The sequence below is a fragment of the Jatropha curcas genome, chromosome 6, assembly GCF_041381405.1.
Source record: "Jatropha curcas cultivar XTBG-Jc1 chromosome 6, XTBG_Jcur_1.0, whole genome shotgun sequence".
Lineage (NCBI taxonomy): Eukaryota > Viridiplantae > Streptophyta > Magnoliopsida > Malpighiales > Euphorbiaceae > Jatropha > Jatropha curcas.
The window spans coordinates 29307344-29318405 of NC_143156.1; the positions used below are offsets into that span (position 1 = coordinate 29307344).

At 37.3% G+C, this 11062-nt stretch overlaps 1 protein-coding gene across 1 annotated transcript; it reads right to left on the minus strand.

The window, feature by feature from the left end:
• Positions 1-1346: 1346 nt before the first annotated feature.
• On the minus strand, positions 1347-10355 carry LOC149495902 (uncharacterized). The gene is made up of 3 exons (XM_089722306.1): positions 7387-10355; positions 7035-7273; positions 1347-1623 (listed from the first exon to the last, which is right to left on the minus strand). Exons 1-3 carry the CDS (start codon positions 10151-10153, stop codon positions 1486-1488), a joined length of 3144 nt encoding a protein of 1047 aa, XP_089578432.1. The 5' UTR covers positions 10154-10355; the 3' UTR covers positions 1347-1485.
• Positions 10356-11062: the final 707 nt, after the last annotated feature.

The following is an 11062-nucleotide window of genomic DNA, read 5'->3' on the forward strand; positions in this document are numbered from 1 at the left end:
CACAGACGAGGCACATTGATGTAAGATATCATTAGCTTAGACTTGCCATTGAAGAGAAGCAGTTCCAGTTGCGAAAGATCCACACAGACAAAAATACTGCGGATATATTGACAAAGGTCGTTCCGAAGGATAAATTCGAGCTATGTGTCAAAGCAGCAGGGATGGAGAGTCCCACCATGTAGTCGGGAGGGGGAGAATTGTTGTGGGGTCCCTCTGACATGTGAAACCCACACAAGTTTGAAGAAAGAAAAAAAAAAGGAAACAAACCGCGTTTTTTTTAAAAGGTCAAACAAGGCTGCGGAAGAAGAAAAAAAAAAAAAGGAAAGTTTGAAAGTCGACGCGTGATTAACGCTTCCATTCGGTGGGCGCATTAATAACGCATCACCTTCTCCTAACGTTAATAACGCATCACCTTCTCCTATAAATAGGAGAAGGTTTTCCCTCAACAAGATGTACAAAAACAAAATGAATATGAATGCACAATTAAGTGTAGAAAATTTTAGGAAAGGGTTCCTAAAATTGGAAAAGAGAGAAAATAGTGAAGATTATAATTTTTGGGGTGTTTTGGGAAACACTTAAGTACCACTATTTTTGTAATCTCTTTTGTACCTACTATTTTTTGTGGAAAAATTATTCGGAGTTTTTGTCTCGTGGACGTAACCCATAATAGTTGAAGGGTGAACCACGTAAATCTCGGTATCCCTATTTTTCATCGGGCATTTACAGTAATTATTTAATTTTTACCGTGATTATTATTTCTGATAGATTCGGTCGTCAATATCCAATACGTAATTATTTGAGGTAAATGTGGCAATAATAATTTAAATCTTTATCGGCGTTATTAACTTTTTATCATTGGTAATTTTTTTTATTTCTACCACCGGCATTTTTCTACGGACCCCACTCGGGATTAGAGCATTAATCCCAACATTAGTCAGCGTTAAAAGAAGCCAACATAGCAATTCAACGGTAATTATGGCTGCAAACAATTAATAAAAACATGACTAATTAATAATACAGTAAATATTAAATCAGGAGAAACTCACCAAAGCTTTTGGAATATATAATAACCATCCGTTTTTGATTATTTTCTTTTATATATTGAAATCAAATAAACAGAAAAGGTTGAAATCAGTGCATAATAAGGATTAAAGCATTGATTTTATTAATTAAGAAAATCTAAGTTTGCTCCAAAATTAAGCAATTTAATTTTGCAAACAATTCCATTAACTGAATTCGTTGATTTCTGAAAAACAGCAGATGCAGCGTAATAAATAAAGCAAGGCTGTATATAATAGTGCAAAACTAGAAACTATATGTATAAACAACCACAACCACGACCACTGAATGCTGCAAACAATTAATAAAAATTCAGCATCTAATTTAGCAATTAAAGCATTGTGGAATTTAAACTACATCTAAATTTCTTCTTCAGAAATAACATTAACAAAGAAAGTTTCATGCATGACTAAAATTGCTTGAGCTTCAATTTCTTCCCTGGGAGTCTTTTAACTTATCTCTGATCAAACAAAGCTCTACGGCAGCATCGCTGATGTCCATCCGCTCTCTTGACAATTCAGCAGAACAAGATATTCCAATCCCAAGTATGGATGTTAAAATTGCCTTATAATTCTAAGATTCACACTACTAGTCCTTTGGTGGCTAAAAAACATGTTTTTCATGTCTTCTACTAGTCTTTTGGTGGCTTCAATGTTGGTTCACATTACTAGTTTTTTGGTGGCTTCAATGTTTCACACTACTAGTCTTTTGGTGGCTAAGAAAATTCAATGTTGGTTGGCAATGTTGGTGAGCTAACTTGGACTAGGATGACACATCTTCAACAATGGAAGGAAGACTTGAAATTTGTTCACATGGTGATACACCTCTATATAAGGCAACCTTGCTTGGAGCAAATTTATAAGATCCAACAAGTGAAATTCATCCAAGAGAGAAATCCTCCAAGAGCATTTCTCTAAAACTATCCACTCTTTTCATATACCACCTTTTTCATTTATACACACTCTTACCATATTCATTGAGTGTAGTGAGGTGTTATCTTGAGTGTATTTTGTGTGGGTGTAAAATCACTTGTATCTCCATATTTTTCATAGTGTATTTACTCCTCTCTCGCCCCGTGGTTTTTTTCCCTCTATATTGGAGGGTTTCCACGTAAATTCTGTGTCTCTTCCAATTATTATTTTACTTCTCATTTTATCATCAATTACCAAAACTAAATATTTATCCATTACCACGCTAAATTCCGCAACAAACTGGTATCAGAGCATTGTAATATTTATTTGGTTTTCACAACATGGCTTCTGTCATGAAATTTGATGTTGAGAAGTTTGATGGAAAAATCAGTTTTGGCATTTGGCGAGTTCAGATGATGGCCGTTCTCACCCAGCATCGGTTGAAAAAGGCCCTTGCAGGAAAGGCGAAAAAGCCGAACACCATGTCGGATGAAGATTGGGAAGAGTTGGATGAAAAAGCCTTGTCAGCAATCCAACTTTGTTTATCCAAAGAAGTTCTGCGAGAGGTTATCAAGGAGGATACAGCTGCAGGTTTATGGCTTAAGTTGGAGTCATTGTATATGACGAAGAGTCTTGCCAACATTATTCGTCTCAAGGAGCGCCTCTATACCATTAAGATGGTCGAAGGTACACCCATTCAAACTCACCTTGATGAGTTTAATTCCATCATAGTAGATTTGGCAAATTTAGATGTTGAAATTAATGATGAAGATAAAGCTGTTTTGTTAGTTTGCTCACTCCCTCGATCTTACCGTAACTTTAAAGATATTATGTTATACGGTGGTAATGAGACCCTAACCTTTGATGATGTCAAACAAAATCTCTTGTCAAAAGAAAAATATGACTATGAGAATAATTCAAAGGATGAAGCTGAAGGGTTAATTGTTAGGGGGAGAACTATGGATCACAGTAGTAGCAGTAGAAGTAAATCCAGATCAAAGTCTAGAGGCCGAGATAATAAGAAATTTTGTCGCTATTGCAAGAAAAAGGGACATGTAATTTCAGAATGTTTTAAGTTGAAAAATAAGCAGCAAAAGGGCGAAAATAATAATTAGAAAAATTCAGAAAATTCAGCTGAAGCAAGTATTGCTCAAAAAGAGTCTGAAGGTGAAGTTTTGTCTGTTACTGATTTTGGAACTAGATCTAAAACGGAGTGGATTCTAGATTCTGCTTGTTCCTATCACATGTGTCCCCATAAAGATTGGTTTACCACTTATGAATCTGTTGATTGTGGTATTGTCTTAATGGGGAATAATGCTCAGTGTAAAGTTGTTGGAAAAGGAACAATTAGAATTAAAATGCATGATGGCATGATTAGAACTTTAACCGGTGTTAGACATGTTCCCGACTTGAAACGGAACCTTATCTCTCTTGGCACCCTAGAGTCCCTTGGGTGTAAATATGCAGCTGAAGGTGGAGTTCTAAAGGTCTCTAAAGGTGCTCTTATTTTAATGAAAGCTAACAGATCTGGAAGCTTGTACGTGTTGCAGGGATCTACTGTTACAAGTTTTGCGGCTGTATCATTATCTATGTTAGATTCAGACCTCACAAAATTATGGCATATGCGACTTGGCCATATGAGTGAAAAAGGAATGACCATCCTGAGCAAGAGAGGTCTTTTGTGCGGTCAGAATACCGGTAGGTTGGAGTTCTGTGAACATTGCATTCTCGGTAAACAGAAAAGATTAACTTTCGGTACCGGAATTCATAGAACCAAAGGTACTCTTTACTATATTCATTCAGATCTTTGGGGACCCTCACGTGTTCCTTCAAAAGGAGGACATCGTTACATGCTGACCATCATTGATGATTTTTCTCGTAAAGTCTGGGCTTATTTTTTAAAGCACAAAGATGAAGTTTTTTCCACTTTTAAGAAGTGGAAGATTTTGATGGAAAACCAGACAGGGAAGAAGGTCAAGCGACTCAGGACCGATAATGGTCTAGAATTTTGTGGAGGTGATTTCAACGCATTCTGCGAAAATGAAGGCATTGTGAGACACCGTACAGTTGTCGGTACGCCTCAACAAAATGGAGTTGCAGAACGGATGAACAGGACATTAATGGAGAGAGTTCGTTGCATGCTCTCTAATGCTGCCTTGCCTAAAGAATTTTGGGCCGAAGCTGCATCTACCGCATGTTATTTGGTGAATCGTTCCCCACACACATCACTCGACTTCAAGATTCCAGAGGAAGTTTGGTCAGGTAATCCTGTTGATTATTCGAATTTGAAAATTTTTGGATGTCCTGCATATGCACATGTAAATCAGGGAAAATTAGAGCCTAGAGCTCGAAAATGCATATTTATTGGTTATGCATCTGGTGTGAAAGGGTATCGCTTGTGGTGTCCTGAACTTAAGAAAGTAATTATCAGTAGGGACGTTACTTTCAATGAAAATGTGCTAATTCTCCCTGAAAAAGAAACTGTCAGTTCTTCTCCTTCTGACACAGGTGATTCGAAGAAAACTGACGAGAAGGTGGAGCTTGAGTTTGAAATACCAACTCCTAGCAAAGAGAATATTTTCTCATCTCCGATCACATCGGAGGTTCCTGATTCCACTGAACCAGATCGTCGTGAAAACTATTCTATTGCCAGAGATAGACCCAGGAGAGAAATCAAACGGCCTGAAAGATATAATGAAGGGAATTTGGTTGCTTATACTCTTGCTGTTGCAGAGGATACAGTTGAAGGTGGAGAACCTCACACATACTCTGAAGCAATCTCATGTCCTAATTCTTCTGAGTGGCAAGTTGCGATGCAAGAAGAAATTGAATCTCTGCACAAGAATGATACTTGGCAGTTGGTGAAATTGCCAAAAGGCCAAAGAGTTGTAGGCTGTAAATGGGTCTATAAGAAGAAAGAAGGCAATCCCGGAGTTGAAGATGCAAGATATAAAGCACGTTTAGTTGCTAAAGGCTACACTCAAAAACATGGTGTAGACTTTCATGAAGTGTTTTCTCCTGTTGTTCGTCACACTTCTATACGTGTACTTCTTGCCCTTGTTGCCTTGCAGGATCTTGAATTAGAACAACTTGATGTCAAGACTGCTTTCTTACATGGAGAGCTCGAGGAGCAGATTTATATGCAACAACCAGAAGGATTTGTTGTTCCTGGAAAAGAAGACTACGTTTGTCACTTGAAGAAGTCTCTTTATGGACTAAAACAGTCCCCTAGACAGTGGTACAAAAGGTTTGATTCCTTTATGGTTGAACATGGGTATTGTCGTAGTCAGTATGATAATTGTGTTTATCACAAGAAGTTTTCAGATGGATCTTTTGTCTACTTATTGTTATATGTTGATGACATGCTAATTGCTGCTCGTGATAAGTCACTAATCAAAGAATTGAAAGATCAGTTGAGCAGTGAATTTGAGATGAAAGATCTTGGTGCTGCAAAGAAAATTCTTGGTATGGAGATTCATAGAGACCGATCAGCTGGAAAATTGTATTTATCTCAAAGAAATTACATTGAGAAGGTTCTTGAGAGATTCAACATGAATAACTCAAAACCTGTGAGTACTCCTCTTGCAGCTCATTTTAAATTATCATCTGATTTCTGCCCTCAGTCTAATGAAGAGAAAGAGCAATTGTCACATGTGCCCTATTCTAGTGCAGTTGGTAGTCTTATGTATGCTATGGTATGTACTAGACCTGATCTTGCACAGGCAGTTAGTGTTGTGAGCAGGTATATGAGTAATCCTGGTAAAGAACATTGGCAAGCAGTTAAATGGATATTCCGCTACTTGAAAGGTTCTGCGGATACTGGTTTGGTTTTTGATAGGAATAAGGTGACACCGAATATTGTTGTTGGATATGTTGACTCTGATTATGCAGGTGATCTTGATAAGAGAAGGTCTTTGTCAGGTTATGTATTTACTTTATGCAATTCTGCCATTAGCTGGAAAGCTAGCCTCCAGTCCATTGTGGCACTGTCAACTACGGAGGCAGAATATATTGCAATCACGGAAGGAGTCAAAGAAGCAATCTGGTTAAGAGGTTTGGTTACTGATCTTGGTTTAACCCAAGATGTTGTTACTCTATTTTGTGATAGTCAAAGTGCTATTCATTTAACCAAAAATCAGATGTATCATGAAAGGACCAAGCACATTGATGTGAGGCAGTATTTTATTCGGGATGTTGTGGCAGATGGGAAGATCATCGTGAAGAAAATTGCTACAACTCATAATCCTGCGGATATGCTCACGAAACCAGTTCCAAATCTCAAGTTCAAGCATTGCTTGGACTTGATCGGTGTTCACAAATTCTAAAGGCCCTTTGGGGCATGGCGAGAAAGGAATATGCACATCATTTTATAAGGAGATCATCTTAGAATTTAAGTCAAGGTGGAGATTGTTAAAATTGCCTTATAATTCTAAGATTCACACTACTAGTCCTTTGGTGGCTAAGAAACATGTTTTTCATGTCTTCTACTAGTCTTTTGGTGGCTTCAATGTTGGTTCACATTACTAGTTTTTTGGTGGCTTCAATGTTTCACACTACTAGTCTTTTGGTGGCTAAGAAAATTCAATGTTGGTTGGCAATGTTGGTGAGCTAACTTGGACTAGGATGACACATCTTCAACAATGGAAGGAAGACTTGAAATTTGTTCACATGGTGATACACCTCTATATAAGGCAACCTTGCTTGGAGCAAATTTATAAGATCCAACAAGTGAAATTCATCCAAGAGAGAAATCCTCCAAGAGCATTTCTCTAAAACTATCCACTCTTTTCATATACCACCTTTTTCATTTATACACACTCTTACCATATTCATTGAGTGTAGTGAGGTGTTATCTTGAGTGTATTTTGTGTGGGTGTAAAATCACTTGTATCTCCATATTTTTCATAGTGTATTTACTCCTCTCTCGCCCCGTGGTTTTTTTCCCTCTATATTGGAGGGTTTCCACGTAAATTCTGTGTCTCTTCCAATTATTATTTTACTTCTCATTTTATCATCAATTACCAAAACTAAATATTTATCCATTACCACGCTAAATTCCGCAACAATGGAAATCAAACATTCAATCATAGTTCTTTCATTTGATTGGCCTCCTTCTTGAAAGAGAAATGGATCTGCAATGGCACTCACTTCATTTGGTAAAGCTGACTCCACAAAGTTGTGAAGATTCAAACCTTCTTTAAACATGTCAGCAGTGGGCCTCTTCCTCGTAAACATCTCCAACAAGAGAATGCCATAACTATAAACATCACCTTGTGTTGAAACCTCGCTTCCCAGTCCATACTCTGCAATTATTAAGTTAGAACTTGTAAAAGAATAGCATTGTAATCCAAGCAAGTTGAAATTTCCTAAGATAGAAAAAGAAAAAAAGGAAAAAAGAAGAAGAAAAACCACCTACCTGGAGGAGCATAACCAATAGTTCCTCGTAATCCAGCAGAACTTGATTCATTAGAAAAATTATTTTGGATGCTATGTGAAAGGAATTTTGCCAGCCCGAAGTCACCAATATGAGCAGTCATTTCATCATCGAGAAGAACATTGCTTGGCTTGAGGTCGCAATGGACTATTGGAGTCCCAGAATGATGATGAAGGTACTCAATTGCAAAAGCAACATCAATTGCAATATTTATTCTTTGAATTAGATTTAAAAACATGTATCTTTCTTGCATTCCATTTACGGCGACAAGAGATGGATGCAACCATTTCTCGAGACTGCCATTGACCATGAACTCATAAACTAGTGCCATGAAGTCATTGCCTTGATTGTCCACACCTGAACATGCAGTTAAAACCTTTACAAGATTTCGATGTCTGATATACCTCAAGGCTTCACATTCTGCCATAAAACTCTTAGCTGCACCATGATTGTGGGGGTTAAGCACCTTAACAGCTACCGTTTGACGGCCTTCAGTAAGAATTCCTTTATACACAGATCCAAAACTGCCACTACCAATTAAATTAGCCAATGAGAACCCATCAGTGGCCTTATGAAGATCGTTATATGACACCTTGGGAACTTTTAGAAGAGAATTTTCTGAATTGGAAGAAGCAGGTCCTTGTCTTTTCTTTTTAAACCTCAAAAGAACTAGAAAAGACAAGAACACTGAAATTGCTCCTGATAGTCCTACTATGGTAGCAATGATTGCCTTTAGTCTCCTCTTGTTGGATCTTTTTAGGTGGCAAACAGGCAGTTGGAACTCAGGAATGCCTCCACATAGCTTGCTGTTTCCCATAACTGAAGTAATGCTTGCATTCTTGAAGACTCCATCAGTAGGCACTATGCCTTCAAAATCATTGAAAGATAAGTTCAAACTGACCAATGAATTAAAACTAGCCAAAAATCCAGGAATTTGTCCGGAAAAGTTGTTGTGAGAAAAATCCAATTCTTGAATGCCTCTCAATGAACTGAGAGAGAAAGGAATGGATCCTTGGAAACGGTTCTCATTCATGCGTAGGTGCTCCAGACTTGTGCAGCTCCCAAGACTTTTTGGTATCTCACCTGATAATAGGTTGTCAGAGACATCCAAGATACCTAAGGCTTTCAAATTGCCTACCTCTATTGGAAGCAAACCAGTGAAATAGTTTTGTGCAAAACTAGCAAAAATTGACAAGGATGAGAGGCCAATAACTTGTGGAGGTAAGGTACCACTGAGATTGTTTGCCAAAAATGTCAGCAGCTGCAAAGATGTGCAGTTACCTAGACTTGGAGGAATGGCACCCTGCAACTCATTATTAGAAAAATAAAGTTTACTCAACCTTGTGAGATTTCCAAGAGATGATGGAATGGGTCCAAAGAACTTGCTCTCACTAAAACTTATAACTACTACATTTAGCAGATTTCCAATTGCTTGGGGTATCATACCTGAAAGGTTGTTGTTCTCTACTATTAAAAGCAACAGGTTAACCAGATTTCCAATGCTAGCTGGAATGCTTCCAGATATATGATTTTCATATAGATAAAACATTTCAAGATTGGATGACAAGTTGCCAATGCACTCAGGTAAGGACCCTCCATAGTTATTCTGGCCAATATGCAACCGCCGCAAAATGCTTGCATTAGTCAAAGAACAGAGAAATCTCAAATCATCAACTTCTCCATTTCCAAGACTATTTAGACCAATTAAAAGATCTTGAACGTTCAATATCTCTAAGGAAGGCACTTTTCCTGTGAGATAGTTTTGCTGCAACACAAGATAACCTAGATTGGAAGCATTAGATATTGAATTAGGAATAGGACCAGTAAATTGGTTAGCAGCAAAACTCAGGAATTGAAGATTTGGAAGAGAGGTGAACAAGTCCGCAGGAAGAAATCCTTCAAAATTGTTGAGTCCTACATCCAAAAGTGTAATAGAAGAAAGATTGAAGATTGAGGAAGGGACAGTGCCAGACAAATTATTCAGTGTGAGGATTAAAAAGTTAAGTTTTTTAAGTTGTCCTATAGCATCAGGAATATTTCCAACAAAGTTGTTTGTAGCTATAGAAAGAGCAGTAAGAGACGACAAGTTTCCAAGAAAATGAGGGATTGTTCCTGTTAGATTGTTATGAGCTATATGAAGGTATTGAATCTTCAAGAGATAGCCAAGCTCCACAGGAACTTTTCCTATTAGATTGTTGTTCCGAAGACTTAAACGAATAAGATTAGAACATCTAGAAATATTGGATGGGATCTGACCAGTGAATGAATTATTAAGTAGATATAATATCTGTAGTCTTCGCAAACGACCGATTTCAGGAGGAATATTGTGGGTGAAGGTGTTGTTATCAAGGTGTAATACCTTTAGAAAGCTCAAATTACCAATATATGGGGATATGATACCCCCAAGTTTTAAGGAACTGAGGTCCAAAATTGTGACCCTCTGGTGCCTACGGCCACAAGTAACCCCATACCATTGGCAGAAATGGATGGAACCATTCGATGAGCTCATAACTCCAAAAGGGTCAGATACTATTCCGACCTTGAACTCGAGCAGTGCTTGTTGATCAGTATCATTTCCACCAACTGAGAATGTTCCTGTGACAAAGAACAACAGACAAACAGTAGCAGAGTTTAAAAAACAAGACCAGAAGTATACAGAGCTCATTCCTACAGAGTTAAAAGGTTCTCTATACAATGGAATACAAACTGAGGGACTACTATGAGGAATGATTATGGTATGAAATCCCATATTATACTACATATTGTTTGGTTTATAAACATTCTTAATTTATTAAATTTCTACAAATTGACAGGTTGAAAGTTCTAACCAGGGTAATGTTACATATTGTTTGTTCTATTTGGCTTTTTGCACCCGCAATACATCAAGCTCAAAAGTCCAGCAATCTATATTTAAGAAAATGGTAGGAAACATTATTGCTAGCTGTGATTGTGACGACAACTATGGCTGTATAAAAATATTTACTCCTTATAATTAAAAAAAAAAAAATTATAAAAATATCCCTGGTGTGATAAACTAGTTACATAGCCAGACATATATGTAAAACAAAAAGAAAATAAGATTAAGAAATCTAAACATATCTATGAAACAAGACACTTCAGAAAGCTTAACAAGGTCTTAACTCCAATCCATAAGGTGCCTATTTATCAAATGTGATTCTATAACTACATCTTCTATTTTCCTCTAGTCTCCAGGTATCTCCATAGAACATGAAAGCCCAAGACTGAGCACAGAAAACGGGCATTCTTGTTGGTCGTTGCTCTGTTTATACCAGGCTGCAATTTTGGATCCACAGTATCAGCCATTTTCTCCGGCAAGGTTCTACAGAAGTTGTGAAGCATAAACTATCCTGAAACATGTCATCTGTTGGTCTCTTTTCTGTATCCCAAAACTATATACACATCTCCTTTGGTATCTAAACCGAAAATTTTTGCGATCAACACTCATATAATTAACCCAAGAAGAAAGAAAGCATACCAAAAAATACTATCTATTAATTTATCATATGTCTCACTTTACAAAAGGCTGATAATTATCAAACCCACCAATAAAACAGCACTTGGAATCATCTACAATTTGATGGGAAAGAAATTCCATAAAAAAAAAACACAAATAAGAAATTAGTGGAGCATAGTTTCT

Excerpts from the sequence above, each read along its gene's own strand:
- LOC149495902 (XM_089722306.1), bottom strand. The coding sequence starts at position 10,153 with ATGGGATTTCATACCATAATCATTCCTCATAGTAGTCCCTCAGTTTGT. Across the intron at positions 7,274-7,386 it reads TATTGGTTATGCTCCTCCAG|AGTATGGACTGGGAAGCGAG; the intron begins GTAGGTGGTTTT and ends TAATAATTGCAG. Across the intron at positions 1,624-7,034 it reads TTGAATGTTTGATTTCCATT|GCAATTTTAACATCCATACT; the intron begins GTTGCGGAATTT and ends TAGAATTATAAG.